Here is a 24,094-nt window from a genome sequence, read left to right on the forward strand (position 1 = left end):
TGACACCACAAGGAAAGTGAGGTGTGAGAGACTAAGACAACAAGATGAGATTGTGGCAGAGACACAAGAAAGGAGGGACAATGTCCATGTTGAAGAAAGTGGAGGGAGTGAGTGAGGGGAGAAGGATAAACGAGGGATATTGAATTGTTTGGGAGTGCAAGAAGAAAAAAATGGGATGCAAGGCAATAGTAAATAATCACTTTGTGTATGTTTAGAATATACAAAATAACTTTGAGACAAAAAATAATTTTATCAAATGATCAAAATTCTTACTTTTATATGTTGAATATGTGGAACACATGCCAGAACAATTTTACCTCCATTCCAAGCATGCACTCCTGTTCTGTGCACACATTCACGGGAAAACCACTCCAAGACTACTCTTCTCATTCGCTTCGTTTTTTTTTTTTCATTCACTTCGTATGGGTAGCAATGTTCTGATCGAAATAATGTTAACATATAATTTAAATTTTATCGGGACAAAATTTTTTATATTAAAATAATAGTATAACGTAAATTAAATTTAATTCGTATACAATTTTGAGTATTGTTTTAAATAAATTAGAAAAAAAATTTTAAAAAATAATTTAAATCTAATTATTATACAAACTATTTTTTACTAATACACTAATATTTTTTAGTATTTATAAAATTGGTAGTCCGCGTGGTAGTTTTACGGTTTCTCCTGTCTTTTTATTTTTATTATTTGCAAACAAAAAGTTACCCCTATGGCCCTATCTGTAATATTATTTTTTAAAAAAGGAATTATTATTATTATTATTATTATTATTATTATTATTATTATTATTATTATTATTATTATTATTATTATTATTATTATTATTATTACTATCCCTTTTCTTAAAATATTTATTATTAGTAGTAAAATGAATTATATTACAAACAGTCAAAATTAATGAATTGAAAATGTAAAAATAATATCAAAAGTAATGTATTAAAATAAATTTTAAACCATTAAAATTTTCTATAATGCGGTTGTTTATATGAATTACTTAAAAATAAGATGCCTTGTTTACAAAAAAAAAAATTGACATCGAAGTATTTACATGGGATAAGTATTGTTATTTATACAAACGACGTTGCCTAACAATTTTTATTGATAAAAAATACTTTAGAATATAAGAATTAAAATAAAAACAAGGAAAATTAAGTTAAACATCGTTAAAGTTCTTAAATCTATGCCTATGATTGGAGCTTGATCAAGGCTATTAAGAGGCTTATTGATGATAGTTGCCATATTCGTCTTGTTAATGTCTACACAGAAGGACAATATGTGTGCTGATGCCATGGCTAACCTAACCTATGAGAGTCATTCTAATTTGATCTCTTATCATCACCTTCGTGCTTCTTTAAAGCTAATTGTTTCTCTTTTATGTAATCCTAGAGTTATCCTAGTGTAGTCTTTCTTTTTTGGGTTTCGGTCTCGATGATAAAAAAAAATTTATGATAAAACTTATTTAAGAAATTATGTACTCTAGATAGATGCTCTAAGTAAATTATTAATTATATATAATTTTTAAAATTACAATATTAGAAGCAAATTAGTGAATTAAAAACAAGAAAAATATTACAAACAATAAAAGTCATCATTATTAATATATTAAAATAAAAATAAATTATATGTAATTACCTTATTTATAGAAAATAATAGATATAATACTTAATTGAATTACGTATCTAACATAATCTAATTATCTTATCTTAATTTAAAAATATTTTTGTTACCTTAATTATTTTAATTAATATTTTTTTATTTTGTTAGCCATGTTAATATTAAACAAACTATAATTAATAATAAGGATTAAAAAGAGCACTTAGAAAATGTAAAAAAAATAAAAATTGACTGCAAGAAAATGTTAAACTTTTAAAAGTAACATTTTTTTACTATGATTAAAACTAGACAAATTCATATTTTGGAGAGCCTTGGAATATATTTTGGCCAAATTAATTTTATCAAAATCTATAATCACACGATCTTTAAATTAAATGATCAGTATTATAATAAAAAAAGTAATACTTTTTTGTTCTAGCTAATAAACAATAATTTTCTTTTTAATATACTTATATCACCTTACGTAATAGGCGTGCGATAAATTATAATTCATTTACTCCAGAGTGTGAGAGTAGTGCCTATCAGTGCAGCTACCTTAATCAAGGTTATGTCAAAGTGCAAACAAAGAAAAAGAAGAAAGTGGCTTTAATGGAGGGGGCCATCCATAAGCACAAACATTAAGCATTAAGCAAAGATTAGAGGGAAATTATTCGATAAGATAAGGGAGGTTGAGAAAGGAAAGAAAGGATTACTGAGTAGTGGTAGGGTAGCATGCCCTTGTCAACTCATGGTCCACACATCATACATTGCCATAGACTAATGCTTTTCTGTGAATATATGAATGAATAACAACTATTTAAAAGAGGATTCGGTATTATTCCCCTTTGATTGATGGAAGATTTTCAAGCCTTCATTCAAAATCTCTAAAATCTTTTATTTTTAAAAAAAGGGTATTATGAGATGTGGTAAAATTGCAATGCCCATAGTAACATCAAGAGGTTGAAGGTGGTATTTTACACGTTACATTGAACCCCCAAACAGGAAGGGAAAGCCACCATAACCATTCTTTCATATCTCATACCCTTTAGAAAATGACCAAAAACAGGAATTAGAAAAATACTACGGATGGACAGCGAAATGAGGGTGCTGTTTGAGGAATTTGATGTCAAACCAACCCAACAAGTAACCTTTGCAAACAAAGAAAATCTCATTAATTGAGAATTAAAGATAAGGATATGACCCCAATAAATAGTAATCAATAATTATTATTAAAAAATAATTTAAAACCCTTATTAAGGAGTTAAGGGTCAAAAGTCTGTTTAGTATAATAGTAAAAAAGTTAAAAATAAAACCCCAATTTCAATAGCAAAAGCCACAAAACACAAAACCAAAACCTCAATCTCTCTTTCTTCCTTTCTCTCCCTCTCTTCTTCATTCTTAGGAGAGAAAAACACAATAAAACTAAACCCTCTCTTTTCTTAACGCCGTAACGGGCATTCCCAAAGGCACCGTCACAAACCCTCACGTGCGAGTCACGTGTTTTTGTGAATTCTCTTTGCCATGGCTCTGGACCAGCTTTCGAATCCCAACGCCGTTGACGGTGCCGGTAACGGCGCGACGCCGTGCTCCGCTGTGGACGGCGGCATCGAGGACGGGAGGCCGGCTGCGAGGCTGCCGCGGTGGACGCGACAGGAGATTCTGGTGCTGATTCAGGGAAAGAGCGATGCGGAGAGCCGGTTCAGACCGGGCCGTGGGAGCGGTTCGGCGTTTGGTTCGAGCGAACCGAAATGGGCGTTGGTGTCCTCGTACTGCAAGAAGCACGGCGTGAACCGGGAACCGGTTCAGTGCCGGAAGCGATGGAGCAACCTCGCCGGCGATTACAAGAAGATCAAGGAGTGGGAGTCGCAGGTGAGGGACGAAACGGAGTCGTTTTGGCTCATGAGGAACGATTTGAGGAGGGAGAGGAAATTGCCTGGGTATTTTGACAGGGAAGTTTACAATATTCTCGATTCGCCGTCGTCAACGGCTGCGGCTGCAGCTGCGGCTGCGGCGGCGGAGACTCCGGTGCCGGTGGCGACGGTTGAGGAGGAGGTGCACCTCTATGATAGTAATCGGAGGGTGGGGAGTGAGGATGGGTTATTCTCGGATTCTGAGAAGGACGAGGTTTTGCTTTTAGCTACTACCAAGGATGTTCCTGCACCTGTTCCTATCTCAGGTTCAATTTTGGACACCCTTTGTTTGTGATTTTATGAACTACTATTATTTTATTGTTAGGGTTTTTTCTCTCTCTCTTTTTGCCATCATTTTTTGTATTGTTTATTTGTCAAGAATGATGGCATTGCAGAAAAATTATGTTGCTGAAACTGATGGTAGAAATTGGTTTTATGATTGGGCCACTGGGGTATATGTTGAAAATTTATTGATGTTCAAGTAAGAAGCGTACTTAGAGGATGAAGGAGAGTGACAAAATTTTGAAACTACTAAGGGACTGTTTGCATAACCGTTAACGGACATTTCACACTTTTGGAGACAGAAACACAGAAGCAAGAGAATGGAAGCGTTAACTTGGCTTTCGTTTCAACGGAATTACAAACTAGCACCGAGAGGGATTTAGCATGTGTTTGGATTTGCATTAAATTATCTATAGTTACATTGAAATACAACTAATGTGATTTTAGGAATATACTCACATAATTAGTTTTATACCGAGGAATTGATTCTGATTCATAATTGATTTTTGAGTTGAAATAACTTTGACTTATATTTGTATTAGATAATTTATTTTATAGAGTTTTCCTACTAACTGGTTTTAGAATTTAAAACATTAAACATAAATTACTTTATCGAATACGTTAGTTTTTTAAACATAAATCACTTTAGTTTAAATCAATTTTAACCAAACTTAGTCTTGCAAAATTATTTTTGCAAATGCTCACTCAAACACACACTTAGAGTTCAAAGTTAAATATTATGGCATTATTATTTGATTTATGTAGCAAGTTCAGCTCGGTGGAAAAAGATTTGGTTGATATTATTGTTGTTGTTGGTAATGTCTGGTGTTTTTTGGTATATACTAATGCTGTTGTGTTTCTTGTCTCTCGTGAAGTTGGAAAGTGTATAGGTATGTTACTGGCTTTCATTGCTTTGGGGACACTTCTTTTTTTTATGAAAGACTAATTTTTAGTGTTTTTCTTTTCTTAATTTTATTTTTTGATTCTAGCAATGATGTTGTTTGTTATAAAGTTGGAAGTAGTGGAATGTGGAGGGGAGGATACTGGGATTCCCATATGGCATTCTTCAATTCTATATTTGTTTTTTCTTGATTTTGCTTTTTCTTTTGATTTGCAGAGAAGCAATATCAGCCCCATCTCCAAGGCTGCGAAGGGGAAGGCAACCCTCAAGGTAATGGAGTTCTTTACCCTATTGTTCTTAATGCATTTGAATATTTGATGATGGATTGAAAATCTTGTGTTTGGTTTTAAGACTGGAATGATATGATTAGCTGTAGTATTAGCACTGTCATCATTCTCAATTGAAAATTGAAACCTTAATATTTGTTTCCGAAATGGCTTCTTGTTGTGTTCTGGAGACAGCCTTGATATTTTCGCATAAAAGCTTAGGCCCATGGTCATTTTGATATGACCAACATGATGTAGTAGGCCCTAAACCTAGTGCCTATGCTTGTTAAAGGGCATCCAATGTCAATGACAGGATAGCCAAACAAAAATGTGGAAGCTACTTCAGTGTCCTTTCCATGTCTTTAAAATATCATGAATTCAGTGCTTAACAAAGCAAGCTAAAAACTCATTTGTGACAGCTTGCCACCTTGTCATATGTGTTTGTTTCCCATTGTTTTTGTTGCTGCTGCATTTTCTAACTGCATGTAAAGTTAATTGGTTACCCATTTTCTGCCATAAATTTATGTTATTACATTTTGGAATTTCAATAATGGCAGGACATTTTTTTTTCCATTCCTTTATTATCCATACTTCTTGTACCATGTTGCTTTTGCTGTATTTAAATCCGATTCTTGCATATCAAATTTGTCTACTCCAGTACAAACAAAATGTGATAGGTTATTTGAAGATGAAAATGGTAATAGGCTTGCAATAAGCCCATCGTTTTACTTTTGGATCATCTACTGTATCATTTTTTACTTAAAATTATCTTGGATGCTCAGGTATAAATCATGTATGTCTACAAAATGAATTTGATTGGAGTTTGCATTCATTGAATTGAATGATGTATACTCATATATTTGCCCGAGTAGTGCTGCTTACACATGCTTACGTTTGCACATTTCTGGAAAGTCGTTGAATTGCATTCTAGATCTCATTGTCACTTTTTCTTTTAACGTTTCACATCCTAAGCCTACCCTAATAGTACGAATAACTATCTTTCACAATTCATGTCTAAAAAAGAAAGTTATTCTCTAATAATAAATGGCAAGCTGTGCATTAGCACAAGCTTTCATTATGCTATTACCCTAACTTTTGAGCTCTAGCTAGGCTATAGCTTCCTATAATAGGTATAAACTAGAAGAATAGGGTCAAAGCTTCTCCTTTGACAATCACAGTATCAAGGACTTAGCTGATGACATTATTGTAAATTCAATGCTTTGACATTCCTTAATTTTATTCTGTAGGTACTACCAATGAGAAACAGGCAAACCCAAATCCAGAAATGGGTTCTACATCTCAAGGGGAACGGAAGAGGAAGTGGTTAGCAACCGATGGAGAGGAGGAAACTTTGCAAAGCCAATTAATTGATGTCTTAGAAAAGAATGGCAAAATGCTACGTGATCAACTTGAAGCTCAGAAACTGAATTTCCAGTTGGATCGTCAACAGCAGAAAGACACTGCAAGTAACATAGTTGCTGTACTAGATAAGCTTGCAGATGCTCTAGGGAGAATTGCTGATAAATTGTAGAGCAAGGAGGATCAGAATAGAATAGTGTACATAACAATTTGGAGTCAACAGTAGTGGTTCCCATAATTTATCTCAGGATAGTTTCTAGAAGATGAACATCATACTAGTTACCCTTTCTTTTTTTTAATCTTCTGTCTGCATTATGCCACTTTTTTGTGGTTTACTACTGCCACTAAGGCATTTTATACACAAATTTGGAGGTTACTGCATTTTATTTATTCTCTTCTTTCAGTGAGGTTATATGAATCTTTCTCCGGTCAATAATAGTGGTTGTACAGATGATAATGATATTACTATTACTTATTAAGGTACATTTTTATTAGTGGTATCTCTTTGCGTGCTCTTGCAATATGCTGCTTCTCTTGTATAAGTCATCTTTCCACAAATTTATAAATATTTTTTGTTGAGTTAACCTTACTATTAGGAAAAAGGAGTCAAGTTCATCGAATTAGTCCGTTTTACTTTCCCTGGTATTAAGGGATATAGCACCAAAGGCAAAAAGTGGAACTGACCAGGTTAACCTTAAGTTAAATTGGTTTTGTTTTTTTGTCTTTGGGTGACATGTTTTGTCTAGATTCATGGCTTTAACTAAGTTAAAGGGAAGTCTTTTAATTAAAAAAAATGTCTTTAGCATCTTGGAACCTATAACCTCTGCATATCTTAGGTGATATTATTAAGGGTAAATAGCTGATTTTATTCCTAAATGTGTATTTTGTTGATAAATGTGTTCCTAAAAGATGAAAATATAAAATTTAGTTTCCGAAAGTATAAAAAATGTGACAAATATATTTGACTGATAATTTTTGTTTGTCATTGTTAATAAAATAGTCTATGTGACACAAAAAGACGAATTTGTCACTGAAATGATTGTTAACGTAATTACGCTAATTAGATTGAACAAAAATATCAGTCAGATGTCATCTTTAGATGCAAATGTCAATAATTTTTTATTGGATAAAAAATATTAATAAGTTATCTTTATTGGACGAAAAATATCAGTAATTTTTTATTGGACATAAATATCAGTATGTTTCTATTGAACTAATTTGTTAGACCTGAAATTTTGTTTTATTTAAGGGTAATATATAATTTTAGGATAAATTTTCATTATTTTTTTATCGTTACAAGCATAATATTACAATAACCACTTAAAAAAATATATTGATAAACATAATTTAAAACAAACATAATATTAATTATCAATCCTAATTTGTCTGTCACAATAGAAATTATTCAAAATAAACATTGTACTAATTTACCAAAATAAAACATTGTAATAGTGTATCAATTATTACAATTTTTCCAAATTATCCTAAAAGATAAATATATCTCATATTTCACTTATTTGAATCTTGACTATTTTATTAACGGTGATAGATGGAAGTTAACGGTCCGACATATTTGTTACATTTTTTACACTTTCGAGAACTAAATTTTGTATTTTCATCTTTTAGGGACATATTTGTCAGTGAATTAGACATTCAGAGACAAAATTGACTATTTACCCATTCATAGAGTGAAAAAATGAAAAGTCAAAAAAATATTATATGACAAATATGTCTCTATGTTGACAATTAGAGATGATCAAGTTGACAATCATTTCAGTGACAAATTTGTTTCTCTATGCCACATAAACTATTTTATTAACGGTACGGACATAAGTTAACAGTCAGATATATTTTTCACACTTTCGAATACTAAATTTTATATTTTCATTTTTCAGAGACGCATTTGTCAGCAAATTATACGAGACAAAATTAATTATTTATCTTATTATTAATTAAGGTGAGTTTTTATTAGTTGTTTATTATTTGCGTGCTCTTATAATATTTTGCTTCTTTTATCTTTCTACAAATTTATGGATGAATATTGAATAGTAATGCATAGATATTCTATGCTATTTGATAGTGTGAGAGAAAAAAAGAAAAAAAATGATAGAAAGAAATCAGAGATGCCAAATATGTGTTTTTTTATTTATTATTGTTCTTTATAAAAAAAAAAAGTTGAGCTAGACATTCTATTGTTATTTAAGTTAGGCTCTGCATTCCAGAACGATCAAATCCTTTATTAACAGACAACAGTCTTGAATCGCAGCTTAGGTATCAAACTAGATTTGAGAATTTTTTTCCCGCAATTTGTAAAGCAATATTCTTTAAAGCAATTTATTTGATTTAGTAAAAGGCAAACTTACGTTATAAAAAAACATAAGCATTAACTTGGTCTTTGAAGAAAAATACCCAAACGGTTTTTTCAATATTGTTTCACATTTTTTTACAATAATATTGATTCACTTGAACACATTAACCTCTAGTCACTTGAAATTCGTCGTTTAACTTAATTAAAGTATTTATATGGTAGCTAGTTGAGAACTTGAGATGATATCTCATAAATTTTAACGCATAAAATAGTTTTTTTTAATATTGTTTCACTTTAACACATTAATCTCTCGTCGGTTGAAATTCGTTTAACTTAATTAAAATATTTATATATGTTAGCTAGTTAAGAACTTGAGATGATATCTCATAAATTTTAACGCTTAAAGTATATTTTTTAAAATCTTAATATGGACTCAATTTGGTTTGTTAGGATTCTTAGTTGTTTTAAAAGTTTTTCTTATTCTTTCATTTTTTTACAAAATTACTTCTAAATATAAAATAAATAAGGGACTAAAAATTAATAAAATAAGAATTGATTTTAAGCAATAAAAATAAACAAAAAACTAAAAAAAATTAAAAGAACTAAAACAGAAAATTAACCCGAAGGACTAAAAATTGTAAAAAAAAATTGAAAAACTAAAATTTGAAATTTAAAAAAATTAAGAGAGTAAAAACTTAATTAATCCAAATTATTGAATAGTATAATTTAATCTCTCAAATCTAAAAATGTTTTTTTATTTTTATAATCATTCGTGTTTCTCCCACATCCTCTACCACTCTGTCACTTTTCCATAATCATCACTATGCCCTGAAACCTCCCCAGAAGTCCAACACCCCTATTAGGCACCAAAATATATCTTGCTCTTGGTGAAACCCAAAAGGTGGTTTGATTACGGACCACTCTATTAACAAATTTATAATATATTTATTTTCATGCCATTTGGTTTATGAATTGTTGCATGATGGCTGATGACTAGGTGTTCCCTTTTTTACAAGATAGGAGTGTTTTGAATGCTAACTAATTATGCACTCTATAATTTTGAGTTCTTGTGAAAGAAGCTGTACACCATATTTGGAACAACTCTTTCACAAGGGTGGGTATATTGACGTCTCTTCACTTATATAATTTTGAATTCTTGTGAAACATGTTGTACAAGATCAGTGAATTCACAAAATTCTATTTAATGTAATAATATACAACAAAAGGTGAATTTCTTTCACGAGAAAATCATAACTACTTTTGATTATACTTTTCTCAACATATAAAGAGTCATGGTTTCCATTTTAAGCACAAACTTAATAGTATCATTTAAGAGACTATGTGCATCGTATCAATAGACAATAATGTTTAATCTTTATTCGAGATTTTAAAAACATTTTTTTTTTTTTATGAATTGAAGGAGCAACCCACCCCAATAAGATCAATTACAGCCAAAGCGATAAAAGGCATAACAGAATCATAAAGACTAAATTTTGATGAACCGGAGAGAACTGGAGTTGTAATTAACGTTTTTTTATATAGGCAAATAAAGTAGTAATTAACATGTGAAATAATTAATTTGTTAACGTTGATATTTTTGTTATGTTAAACGAGGAGGTCACACTGAGAGAGGAACTACTATGTCTAATGAAAATAATCTTGATGAACTACTAGTATTTAATAAAAATTTTAAAGATTAAATTGGACAAGATGATTTTTTTAAGAAATGTTTTTTTATATAAAAATTTACACACAATGATACATATACGTTATATTTAAAGGACAAAATAAGGGTAAACTTTAATTAAAAACTATTTCAATCATATGCAAAACTGACGATTGAAGATAGATTCTCAATAAATCGTAAGTAACATATTTGTTATATGCAGAAAAAACAATTGATAAGGTAGATGAAAAATCAATTGAAAGTTAAAAAAAAATGAATTAAAAACGAAATATTGCTAAGCTAACCTATTAAACTAAAGACATTATAAAATTAGTTGATATATATAAAAAATAACATAAAAATTATGTTTATATAATTTTTGGATGGATATATTTTTAGATACTTACAAGTTTAGTTTTATAATTTAATTTTGAACTATTTTTGGTTTATAGAGAATATATTTTATTGAAAATTAAAAAATAGTACAATAATTAAAATAAAATAATTTAATATTAAAGGAAATGATGGATTAAATCAAAAATAAATAATATAATATTGTAAAATAGTAAATAGGAAATTCTATAAAAATATTTTAAATAAAAATTAAACATCATATATTATATATATAAATTGAAAGTTCAAATACCACTTTAAATAATGTCTAAAATAATCTAAAAAATAGAAAAATAAAGCCAATCATCAAATACTTTTCTTTCAATTAAATAAACTTATAAGCTAACTACATAAATTATAATTACTTGTATAAATAATGCATCGTGGTCACAAGCAGACTTGTCAGTTTTCTTGCATATCCAAAATATATGAGCAATAACAATGAAAAAAAAAACACATTTTTTTAAAGAATATTATTGTTGATGAGCATGCGAGGATGTATCGGGGGAAGAGAGAGTGGGCCCCACCCACGGTCGAGGAAATTGAGGGAAACTCAGTTTTGGCCCACTTTCGCACCCCCACAAGCCATTCCCTCTTTCACAGTTCACAGAAACAATTATTCATCCCACGCTCCTCTGTAGCGCGTGCTCCAACACAACCCATCAAACAAGGTGTAGTAGATTAGATTAGCATAGTAACGCCGTTCTCTTCTCGTCTCGTACGACAGCATACAACGTTGTTTTTTCTTTATAGGAATATTTCAATAACTCCTAGTAAAAAAGTTACTATAAGGAATCCAATTCATGATTGTATTGCAAGAAAATATACAAGACCAATGTGCCATGCTAATTTCTTTTTGAACGAAGTTAGATATATTTTTTCCTGCAGATAATCTTATTCAAGCAGGTATAGACATTTTATGAAAAATAATCTTGCTTGAGAAAATATTATCTTTGTCTTCGATATAAAAACACAGAATAAAGAATTACTAGTAATTCTGTTCCACACAAGTACTTTGATTAATTAATGTGAAATTATTATAGTTTAATAGCAAATATTCTTAAATCATGAGACATGTAATTATGTTAAATATTAGGAGCTAAAGTGAAAATTGAAAGATAATGTTGCTTATAATTCAGTATGTTGAACAATTGACACGAAATGGTTGAAAGGTTGTTAGCTCTGTTATATACTAGGATTTATTGTTTTTAGAGCAAAAATGGAGAGATAATCTTCCTCACCTAGAATGTTGATCAATTGGTGTGATTGTAATGCTTAAAACAATTGAAGCACAAGATTGTGGAGTTGTTTGTTCTATTAAATTCTTGAATTTATTGTTTGTAATACAAAAATGGAAAGATAATCTTGCTCACTATCAAATTATTGATCAACTGACGTGATAAGATTACAGAGATTTTTTTAGTTTAACCACCCATTGTTACAAGTCTAAGGGCTTTGTGTTTTGACCCTAATAATAATCTTTTTGATTCAAACATATTATATTATAAAGAAAGATACTACTAGTATTTGTAAAACTAAAATGTTAATCGAATTGGACAGACTCGTGGACAACAAAATTGTTTATCCAGATTTTCAATAAAGTCATGTACCCAAAAACTCAAATTTGACAACACTTACTAAGCTGGTTCTTCAAGGTGATGATAATTATTACTAGGGTATTATAATATTATGATTAAAATACGAAAAAAATGAAAAGGGAAAGATAAAAAAGAAAAAGAAGGGGGGCAAGAAAGGGAAAGGTGCATGAAAAGGAACTCAATGGGTGTGACTTTAGTCCAAGTGAGTGTCTGTTACACACATGGGATTCGAGAATTTTGGTTGGATTAGTGAAAAAATTTGGTTAAACAATTCCCAATATACTTTTACTTTCTTTCTTTCTTCATTTCATTTCCCCTGCTGAGAAGTGAGAAGAAGAAGTGACACCAACACACACAAATAGGGAAGTGATAATACCCAACACATTAAAATCAAAATCACATGCAACCTCGAACTCCAAGGTTGTCTCTGCGCTAGGGTTTTGGGTTCGCGACCAAATCGAAGTGAGCTTGAGGGCCCTGCAAATGGTCGTGTTGCTGTTCGAGACTTCGATTCCGAGATCGAATATTCGTGGTGCGATAATGCTAAACCATACCTACTCTTAGACCAACACCAACACGAACAACAACGCGCGAATCCTAGGTTCGAATCAAAATGCAATTCGCTAAGCTCGATGACTCTCCTATGTTCCGCAAGCAGGTCACGCGCTCTTCTTTTTCTAGAAACTTTTTTTTTTTTTTGGATTTGTTGCAAATTAATTTTGATGTTGTGTGTAATGTATGCATAGGGCAGGGTTTTGTTTGTTTTTGAGCTTGATCGGCTGGTTTTAGTGGTTTATTGAGTAACATGTTAGGAAATGAAAGCTTGATTTTGTGCATGTTGTGGTCTTGTCAAGTGGAATGTGAATATTCTGAAATCTGAATGGTCGTGTCAAGCTTGGTTTTTGCTTAGAATCCTAAGGTTCCTTTTGTGATTCTGTGAAACCCACAAAAGGGAAAAAAATGGTTCCCTTCATGGGATTCTCTGTTTTCTAGTAATGGGTTATGGCCTGGTGATTGTGATTCCCTTCATAGATTTATGGTATGTACCACTGCCATACATGGAGAGGGAAGGTTCCAGAATCTGGAAGAGAATCTCAGTGAGTTAATTTACGGTTTGCTGGTCTTTGAGGTTAGTCAGGGATGGTTGGCACACTTGATCAGGCATCAAGGGTGGGATTTAGGTAGAGCAGTGAGAGTGAGAGAGGCATCAAGTGTCAAGCAACATAAACCCTAATTGTGGAGAAATTGCTCCAAGAAAGCTTCCTCCTCGTCTAATACTGATATGCCGAACATAAATAAATTCTTAAAATTTTAATCCCTGGCACCCCCTCCCCCCGTTACCTGCAAACTAAACTTATCCTTATGTTAAACTCTTGTTTAATGCATTGCTCTGTTTGGTTACTTCACCATATTAGCAATTCATTCCCTGTTACTATTTTAAATCTTGTTGGTATTCTTGTATTAAACAACAATCCATTCTTCTCTATTACTGGGCTCTGTTGTAAATCTTGGAATAATATTTTATGCTCTAATAAACCATTTGGGTATCTTTTGAAGATTCTGAAATATAGTGTATTGCTTGTTGGTTGAATGATATGATAACTGAAGTTCTCTGTAAATATAGAAATTTAGTGGTTCCTCTCTTTGAGGTTATTGTTAATGGTGGTTGGAGCTATTTATTGACTATTTTTGTATAGTATGCGTGATAATTTGTTGTTGTGCGTACCACATTCAAATACAGATGCTGGTCTTTTCACTTCCCTCCCTTTGTTTCATAAGTTTCATATATACAGATTTATGGGTTCTCGCCTAACCAATTTGATGTATTCTTAGATTGTTTTTCCTTGATTCTTTGATGAACAGATACAATGCATGGAGGAAAGTGCTGAATCTTTAAGAGAGAGAAGTTTAAAATTTTACAAAGGATGTAGAAAATACACGTATGTATTTCCTTGTCTTTGGATCTTATCATTATTAATTTGTATTAATAGATAGCCATGAACCTTTGAGAAACATGATGAATTGGTCACATAATATCTCTTATCCTCGTTTTCGTGAAAGCATCTTTGCCATGCAAATTGCAGTTTATATATATCTTTTTTAATTATTCTTTAAGTATCATGTCTTTTTCTTTTCGAATGTTTTTAGTTCTGGATTAGCTTAGCTCTTTTATCTGTTATTTTCTAGGTCAGTTTTTATGATTTGTTTTCTTCATGACTAGATGAAATCAGCTTCGCAGTTTATAGAAAAAATAGTTTTTATAATGAGAATGCAGAGGAGATAAAAGAAGAGGGTGAGATGTCCTTGACAAAGGCTCTAAATAAATCACCGCAAAAGCAATCAAGATAACAGAACACCAAAGAGTAGCATGAAAACAATCATACGTGGCAGCATGTTTAAGGGCAGAAACGTATGTTTATATAGGGCATTCCCTTTCAACCAAAAAACAGCGTAAGCTGCATGGCATTGCAACATTTTAGCTGTCATATTTGTGGCAAACCTTTGGAATTAAACACAAAGTTCTACATGAAAGTGGCTAATGGGCTGTGTAAAAATAAATTGCATTTTATTTCCAAGCTAGAGCCTATTGTATTGAACATCTCCTTTCAAAAGCATCCTGTATTTTTTTATCTTCCAGAACGTTTATATCCAATATTACAGAGTAAATATGATACAAACTTTTAATTAAAAAAAATTAATAGGTTTTTCATGAGGGAAAAAGAAGAAACTGGCGATACTACTTAATAGTTTTTTGTGTTACACTATTATATCCTCTAGGGTTGATGCCCCTTATTGTTTTTATACAACAATCATTGTCAATCATCCAGAGGAAAATTTTAGTGCTTTTTTTCTCCCTGTTCTTATAAATACTTAGTAGTTTCTCACAGCTTATCATAATATATTGAATATTGATTTTGAAGATGTTAGATATGTATTTTCTTTATAGGCTTTATTTGCTTTCACTTTTGTACTTTCCAGTGAAGGACTTGGGGAGGCCTATGATGGAGATATTGCATTTGCAAGTGCCTTGGAAACTTTTGGTGGTGGGCATAATGACCCAATCAGTGTGGCTTTTGGAGGTATGCTCCCTTTTTACATCAATATTATGATGGTTGATGAAAGGTTCTCTGTTCCTCCTGGTAGTTGATTATGTTTCCATTTTTAGCACCCCAGATGAGCTGTCAATCATAAAAACGATGACTCTAATACTTGACTCAGTTAACATTTCATTCTATTAATTTCAATTCTTACTGAGATAATTTGCTTGCAGTTTTTCTCTATAATTTAGTGACTACTGACTGTGCTTGGGACTAAACTGACTTCATAATTTGATTTTAAGTCTGTATGTTACCTTTAACTCTAAAAGTCTAATGGTGATGAAATGATTTATGACTGAGTTTCTATTACAGGTCCTGTTATGACCAAATTCACCATAGCCTTACGAGAAATTGGTACATACAAGGAAGTTCTTCGATCACAGGTAAACCATTGTGTTGTACTTGTAAGTGCTTTTTTAATACTTCTCTAGTTGTTACAGACTCCTAATGATGCATTTTTAAAGAAAGAAAATGTAAAGCAGCGGATCTTTTACTCCAATCTCTCTGTAACATTTTTTATCTTAATGAATCTCTTCCTTTCCAAAAAGGGGAAAAATTAGTTATCAATAATTATGATCTACTGCCAACACATACGTCAAAGTGTAAAGAATACAACTTGGAAGATGATTCCCATTATGACATTTAGCAGTTAGCTATTTTGGAGTTTCATCCTGGATTTTTGGCCATTGTCCATCAGTTCTTGGTAACACAATGTCTGCCACACCGTTAAGTAACATAGATTGCTTTCTTCTTGTCAGGTTGAGCATATGTTAAATGACAGATTGCTTCAGTTTGTCAATATTGATTTACAAGAGGTCAAGGTACTGTTTTTTTCCTTTTCTTTTTTCTGTTCTAAAGAAAAAAATTATTGTAATATTTTCTGTTTACCCTGTGTAATATCTGCTTTGCTCTTAATTGGTTTTTCGTTTCTTTGGTTAGTTATGAGGATGTTTGGGAGAGTTTAAATTATAAGAATAAATCGCCTTATTTCCCCAAAAGCTCAACCAGGCCAGGGAGCTGCCAAAAAAATAATAATTTCCTCAAAGTAAGCTAATCCAAACATGCACAGGTTTAGGATTCGAGCCGGAATTCTCTTGAAGCCCTTGTGAAAAGAGTAGTACTATTGTTTATTTTTGTTCTAGATTCTATAAAAAATTTTGGACAAATGTCACTCCTGTAGATAAGGCGTTGTTGTTGTTGTTGTTGTTGTCACTCCTGTAGAAGCTTGTCAAATATTTGGTTTTTTTAACAAAACAGCAGGATCCTACATATGAGCTAAATTTCTCTCCCAACTCTCAATATTTTAAGATTTTCCATTTTAAATATGAGCTAAATATTTAGGTTGCATTTTCCATGTTATGATTTTGTTAGTGTGATTATAGGAAGCATTTTAAACTTTACAGGCTATATATGGTTTGATTTTGGTAATGTCGACTCTAAATATCACCTCATAACAAGGATAGTTGATGTTTACTTCCAACATTAAAATTTCTGTGAGCAATTTATGCACTTAGTTTCTGTCCTAAGGGATCCTCTCTTAATGCAGGAAGCACGGAAACGCTTTGACAAGGCTAGCCTTATTTATGACCAGGTGCATTCTCAATCACAAATTATTTCTAATTTCCCCATGTATATTCCTCCTGCTTTGAAAAATGTTGGAGATCCGACATCGACTAGTAATGACTAATGAGGGCTAATTAGTGTATATAAGTGGGTGGCAACCCTCACCTTACAAACCGGTTTTGTAAGGTTGAGTTAGGCCAAACCCGCATTTTAAGATGGTATTAGAGCCTATCCTAGTGATTTGTTGTTGGGCCTATCATGCCACCCACTATCGGGCTGCTATCTGACCACCTGCAGAGTGCAGATGTCCAGTCCTTGGCATGAGGGGTGTATGTTGGAGATCCCACATCGACTAGTTATGAGGCCTAATTAGTGTATATAAGTGGGGGGTCAACTCTCACCTTACAAGCCGATTTTGTAGGGTTGAGTTAGACCCAAACCCACATTCTAAGAAAAAATATGAATGCTTAGCGTACTGCCTATGATAATGATCCATTCAAGTAGAATGAGATCAATGGATATATAATGAATAAATGAATTTAACAATTTGAATTGACTACTAAGATGAACCAAAGCTGTTAAAATACACCTTTAGTAACCTGTTTTGGAGCCAACTGTGTTAGAAGCTGCAAAATCAAGTTTCTCTAATGATTGCCAAATATGCTATTCTTGCAGACTCGTGAAAGGTTTCTGTCACTAAGAAAAGGCACAAAAACTGGTGTAGCTACTGCCCTAGAAGAGGTAGGCCCTTGTGTGTCTTATGTCTTTGTTCAGCTTAGATTCACTCTGGAATATGCAATTCTTTAATCCTTCAAATGTTTGGAGATGTTTCAGGAGCTTCATAGTGCAAGATCTACATTTGAGCAAGCTCGGTTTAATCTGGTTAGTAAATTAATTTGATCAGAAGTACATAAATAATTACTGTTACCATGCATATGTTTTCACAAATAAACTCGAAGAGTCTTTTGTCCAGGTTACTGCCTTGTCAAATGTTGAAGCAAAGAAGAGATTTGAATTTTTGGAAGCAGTCAGTGGGACCATGGATGCACATCTTCGTTACTTCAAACAGGTAGACATATTGCTTAAATTATTCTTTTCAACATTCTTCGTCTCAACTCGCTCATCTTAAATTTACTTCACTTGTAGGGGTATGAATTGTTGCACCAAATGGAGCCATATATTAACCAGGTTTGGAATCAGCTTTGTCTTTACACACTCATTTTTTGGTTGTTGGAAGTGCATGCCATTTATAAAAAACATTTATCAAGTGATACATTGAGGGTGATTAATTGGCGAACATTTGAGTCGGTGAAAACAAATTGATTCACTCAAGGCTAGTTGTTTTGCAGGTCTTGACTTATGCTCAGCAATCAAGAGAAAGGTCCAATTATGAGCAGGCAGCCCTAAATGAAAGAATGCAAGAGTACAAACGACAGATTGATCGGGAGAGTAGGTGGGCTTCAAATGGTTCTAATGGGTCTCCTAATGGAGATGGTATACAAGCCATTGGTAGAAGTTCACATAAGATGATAGAGGCAGTTATGCAATCTGCTGCCAAGGGAAAGGTTGAATTGAGGCCTGGAAATTGTTGATTGAAGTTATTAACAATTACTTTCTCCCAGTGGTTGACTTTTATAACTTTCTTGTCTTATCATCATTTTAGGTTCAAACTATTCGACAAGGTTATCTCTCAAAGCGTTCCTCTAACTTAAGGGGGGACTGGAAAAGGAGATTTTTTGTTCTTGATAGTCGGGGAATGCTGTATTACTACCGTAAACAGTGCAGTAAATCATCTGTAAGAATGTGAAAAATAAGTTGGTTTTTGAGGGACTTAAACTAAGCCTACTAAAATAATTGCTTCTTTATAACAAATTTCACCTCATTTTTGTGGTTATTTATCATGTGTAGGGGTCTAGTAGTCAACATTCTGGCCAGAGGAATAGCTCTGAGCTTGGTTCTGGACTTTTAAGTCGATGGCTGTCTTCTCATCATCATGGTGGAGTACATGATGAGAAATCTGTTGCTCATCACACTGTGAACTTGCTTACATCAACAATTAAAGTAGATGCTGACCAATCAGATTTGAGGTTTTGCTTCCGGATCATTTCACCAACCAAGAACTATACTTTGCAGGTTATTTAATGTGTTCTTTAGATTTTTTTAATTCATACATGGATGGTGATTAAAGCTTTATAGTTTCATTCCTTAATTATGCTTGTCAGTGCAGGCAGAGAGTGCACTGGACCAAATGGACTGGATTGAAAAAATCACTGGTGTTATTGCTTCATTACTGAGTTCTCAAATTCCTGAAAGGGTAACTTCCAAGAACTTTTGGTGATCATGTAGAAATAAAATTTAAGTCAATTTGATTAATGTTGCAATTGTTATCAGATGTTGCCTGCAAGCCCAATGGGAAGTGGTCATCATAGGTCTACCAGTGAGAGTAGTTCTTTTGAAAGTTCAGATTTTGATCACTATGCTGTTGAAGAATGTGCAGCAGATAGAAGTTTTACTTCTGCGCATCTGGAGCGCCCCTCAAGAAGTTTGCAACAGCAGCGATCCTGCACTAAAAGTGAGAAGCCAATAGATGTGCTGCGAAGAGTTTGTGGGAATGATAAATGTGCTGATTGTGGAGCTCCTGAACCTGATTGGGCATCACTAAATCTTGGTGTTCTTGTTTGCATTGAGTGTTCTGGTGTACATCGTAACCTTGGTGTGCACATATCAAAGGTAGACCATACGAGTCCACTTTGTTGATCCTTGTTTATGTTATAGTTATTTGTTTAGTTTTGAATATAATTTGTAAGGATGCTTGACAATGAGCATGGCGTAATAAAAGAAAAAAGAAAAAGAAGTCGATATAAATGGTATAATTTAAAACAGTTGGTTGTCTTTATGAAATAACTATATGGCTGGAGCCATTGTTGGCCTAGTTGATAATCCTTAGAAATCCAATATGAGCAAACATAATTCTTTATTGGATATACAGAAGGAAGGGAGAGTTCCTTCAGTACTTTTAGGACGGTTTTGATTCTCCTGTTCTTTATTTCTCTTCTCTTATAAATTCTTTTATAAAAGAAAAATCTTTGAAATCTAACTTATAATAAACTACACAAATGTAAGTGCCTTTTTTTATATCGTAACTTAGAGGTTAACATTGGGGTGAAGATTGCAATTGAAGTTTTAGCTGGTTAGATTTTTAGATCTTAGCTGTCACTTCTATTTTGTGATGAGGCTGTAATATATTGATCATTTTTTTTCTATTGTTACAGGTCAGGTCTCTTACATTGGATGTTAAAGTGTGGGAACCTTCTGTCATAAGTTTATTTCAGTCACTTGGAAATACTTTTGCCAACTCAGTCTGGGAGGAATTATTACAATCAAGAAGTGCCTTTCAGGTTGATCTTGTCCCTACAGGGTAAAGAATCCCCATTATTATATCTTTGCATTAGACTCGTTATTATTACTATTATTATTGTTTGACAATTATTGCTGATATTCTCTTCTACTAATTTGAAGCTTAAGCACGTCTGATAAACCAATGATGTTCTTCATCACCAAACCTTGTCAATCTGATTCTCTATCTGTGAAGGAAAAGTTCATCCATGCAAAGGTATGACTATACTCTGCTTGTACACTTCAACTCTTTCTAACAGAGAAAGATGTTCTACTACTTTTTCCTTGAAGACCTGTAAAAGGGTGAGATTTAGGGAATGAGGAAGGAAAGCTGATGAATGTTTTGTTGATTTTGGTCTAATTTAAAGTAATATGCCTCAAATAAATCCAGATGAGAGTTTAGACTGAGGAAGCTGAAGAAAAAGGAAAAGGAAGTAGGATTCTCACAATTAGAATTCCTACCTAGGCATCAAATAAAATTGATGCATCACATGTCTAAGCTCTTTAGCAGCAATTAATGATAATTGGATATATCGCTGAGACAAAACTAGTGCAGAAACTTAGAGACTAAATTGTCCCTGCTGACTGCTTATAATTTTTATTTATTGATGAAAGCATAATCTTTAACTAGCTTTTAAAATGACCAGAGGGTATGAATGGGGTGGTGCTCTCCATTTGACTTGATATTTTGGTTAATGATTTATATACAGTAATGCATAGCTTATTTGTTTTCATTTTTTGGCTGTAAGGCCAACCACCTGGAGATGTATTTACTATATTAACTGTACTCATGTATTTACCTTCTGTTTTTTTTACTATTGAGCCTTTTATGCTACCTTCTGATTGCTGTATTTCAGACTCCCTGAACCACTTGTTTTTTCATGGCAGTATGCTGAGAAGCTTTTTGTTCGCAAGCCAAAGGACAATCAATACTGTCTCTTGGTAGCACAACAAATCTGGGAGGCTGTTCATGCTAACGATAAAAAAGCTGTATACCGTTACATTGTTAATTCTGATGTTGATGTTAATGCTGTTTATGAGCCAACATGCAGCAGCTCCTTAACCCTTGCTAAAGTAATGCTATTACAAGAGCAAACTAGCCATGATCACGGCTCTACTTTAGCAGGGAACACATTGGACTGGTCCTCCACTAAAGAAGGCCAGGTCATGGACAATCTAGAAGGGTGCACCCTACTTCATCTCGCATGTGAAACTGCAGATATTGGCATGGTGGAGCTCCTCCTACAGTATGGTGCAAATGTTAATGCAAGTGATTCGAGAGGTCAAACACCACTACATCGCTGTATTCTCAAAGGAAGATCTACATTTGCTAGATTATTGCTTTCTAGGTGAGTCTGATTTAACTTATATGATGGTTTATCTGGTTCTTTCAACAATTTAATAGTCACCTTCAACTCTGATAATGTCATTTAAGTGACCATTCCAGGCACTTACCCTGAATTTACTTTGAAGACATGGTTCATTGAATGACACCGAAATCTTTAAAAATGCAGGGGAGCCGATCCTCGGGCTGTGGATGAGCAGGGAATAACCCCTATTGAGCTTGCTGCAGAGTCAAATGCTGGTGGTGACAGGGAAGTCCATGCTCCATTGACTGATTCTAATGGATGAGAGTGATAGGCAAAAATCTCGGAGTATAATACATATATAAAATATGGAAGATTGGATTATGTAAATTTGTATTTCATAAATTGAAAAGCTGGTTTTTTTGAAATGTCACTAGTGTGAAGGATTAAGGGAGAGAGGTAGGTTGAAATGCCTGCCCCTTAGTCATTTTGTGCAAAATAGTGCTAAGATCTGTAATGAAAAATGGCCACATTGGTCTTAGTAAAAGAGTTATGCCTCTGCTGCACTGGTAGCACCCAGCCAGCACTTTGTAATATGATGTTTGTGTAATTTTGTTTACTTTTGAGGTGAAGCTGCGATGCATTAGGCTAGGGATTTGTGTATGTTGTGTACATTGGTTTTTGTGAAGGTGTTGTGGCTGTAATTTTACATTTTTGTATTTTTGGGATTACTTGGTGCCTTGGTGGGACAGGTGCTGAGGATGTCATGTCCCTAGTTCTCTAATATTCTGATGTATTTATTTATATGATAAAAAAAATTATATATTTTCAAAGGCAAATTGATAAAGAAGACTATCAATCACCTGCTATTTAGAGAGACCCCCCTCCCAAAAGAAAAACACAAATTATTGTAATCTTATAAAGTTTCGATATTGAAAAGACGGCGTGGGGCACCATGTTGAAGGCATGAGAATTTTTTGGTCAATTGAATCAAAAAGTGAAAGTGGTCCATTTCAGCCTCAGTTTGCAATGGTAATTCGAGAATTGGGTAGAAGTGTCCATTGTATTTTTCGTATCCAACAATAAAGAATCACCGTTGCTGCACGAATGCAACAATTAAAGAGGTCTAGATATTTTGTAATGGGAAATTTCACTGTTTTACATAGGCATTCCTTTTTTTTATCTACAAAACTAACCGTGAGGAATCTTGTAGGTTATGGTGGCCAACACTCATGTTGTGTTAACACAGCTATCATCTAAAACTCAACTTTTGTCACGGGTGACCTCAACATAATTATTGATATTAGTGACAGAGTAACAATACCTGAAGTGGGGCCTCTTGAACTGGGTTATGACTCATGACGAGACCACAACTTAGAGGAAAGATACATTGTAATCTTTCAAATGAATACAAGTGATATTAACTTGGTCTTTGAAAAATATGAACATCAATTCTGTTTTTTTAATTATAAGAAAATAATGGTAATTTGATTTACTGAAAAAATTAGCGTCAATTCATCATTTCAATATTACAAAATGATACTACGATTTAGTATCTTAAGTATTGCACGCAAAAGATTATTTTCATATCATTTTTCAATTATTTAGAGAAAAAAGTGACGTTAATATCTTAGGACAAAATTAATATCTCTGGCATTTTAAGAAAATAAAGAGTTACTTATAAAATATGACCACGATTCATGAAATCTTATATTAAATATAGTCCCGATAATTCCAATTTGTATAAACTAAAAGAATACTTATAGGAAAAAAATAGTGAGGCAAATAAATTAAACTTCTTTCATAAATAAAAATCAAATTATGTATTTTTACTTTTGGAAAAGTTAAATAAGAGAATTTCTTAAAATTGATTAGATAAGTTAATTTTAACTTGTGGGAGATTTTTATTTATTTATTTTTCATTATACCTCTATTTTTTCTGAGTATTTTTTGAAAATTTTATCTAAATTTAAATTAAAAATTGTGGAGAATACTTTCAAGGAAAATGGCCTAATGGTTTAGCGTGTGTTTTAAGCATAAATTTTGGTACCCATGTTTGATTAACTATTAATTTTAAAAGGCCAAGGTCATTTTCACACAATTCTATTCCCTTGCACTAGACCACTTTTTAAGTATAAATTTATGACTAATGGGTCAAAGCATACAATGCCTTGTGTAAATAGTTGACTATCAACCAAAAATTTGACATTCAATAAGACACCACTGGTCTTTGAGCGACATCAATATTTTTATGAAAACGATAGTTGCACCTAATATGTGAAATTCGCAATCTGAATTATTTATAAAACGTTGCATTTGCGTTCCAAATAAAAAACTCAACCCAACAAGGAAAAAAAAAACTGAACTTATGTCTTGGTTTTGTTTTGTTTGGTTATTAAAAAAAGTAAATGGAACTGACTGTATCCAATTATATG

At 32.6% G+C, this 24,094-nt stretch overlaps 2 protein-coding genes across 2 annotated transcripts; both read left to right on the top strand.

The window, feature by feature from the left end:
* Positions 1-2,935: 2,935 nt before the first annotated feature.
* On the top strand, positions 2,936-6,830 carry LOC114422813 (trihelix transcription factor ASR3-like). Its single transcript, XM_028389348.1, has 3 exons — positions 2,936-3,788; positions 4,922-4,975; positions 6,219-6,830. The coding sequence occupies exons 1-3, from the start codon at positions 3,134-3,136 to the stop codon at positions 6,500-6,502; spliced, it is 993 nt and encodes a 330-aa protein (XP_028245149.1). The 5' UTR covers positions 2,936-3,133; the 3' UTR covers positions 6,503-6,830.
* Positions 6,831-12,473: 5,643 nt separating this feature from the next.
* LOC114422814 (ADP-ribosylation factor GTPase-activating protein AGD3-like) lies at positions 12,474-22,506 on the top strand. The gene is made up of 19 exons (XM_028389349.1): positions 12,474-12,953; positions 14,159-14,235; positions 15,275-15,375; positions 15,706-15,776; positions 16,152-16,214; positions 16,940-16,984; positions 17,632-17,697; positions 17,791-17,838; positions 17,930-18,025; positions 18,103-18,144; positions 18,306-18,521; positions 18,620-18,751; positions 18,865-19,089; positions 19,184-19,270; positions 19,348-19,686; positions 20,229-20,374; positions 20,476-20,569; positions 21,241-21,701; positions 21,867-22,506. The coding sequence occupies exons 1-19, from the start codon at positions 12,909-12,911 to the stop codon at positions 21,982-21,984; spliced, it is 2,472 nt and encodes an 823-aa protein (XP_028245150.1). The 5' UTR covers positions 12,474-12,908; the 3' UTR covers positions 21,985-22,506.
* The last annotated feature ends 1,588 nt before the right edge of the window (positions 22,507-24,094 follow it).

Source organism: Glycine soja, chromosome 8, assembly GCF_004193775.1.
Source record: "Glycine soja cultivar W05 chromosome 8, ASM419377v2, whole genome shotgun sequence".
NCBI lineage: Eukaryota > Viridiplantae > Streptophyta > Magnoliopsida > Fabales > Fabaceae > Glycine > Glycine soja.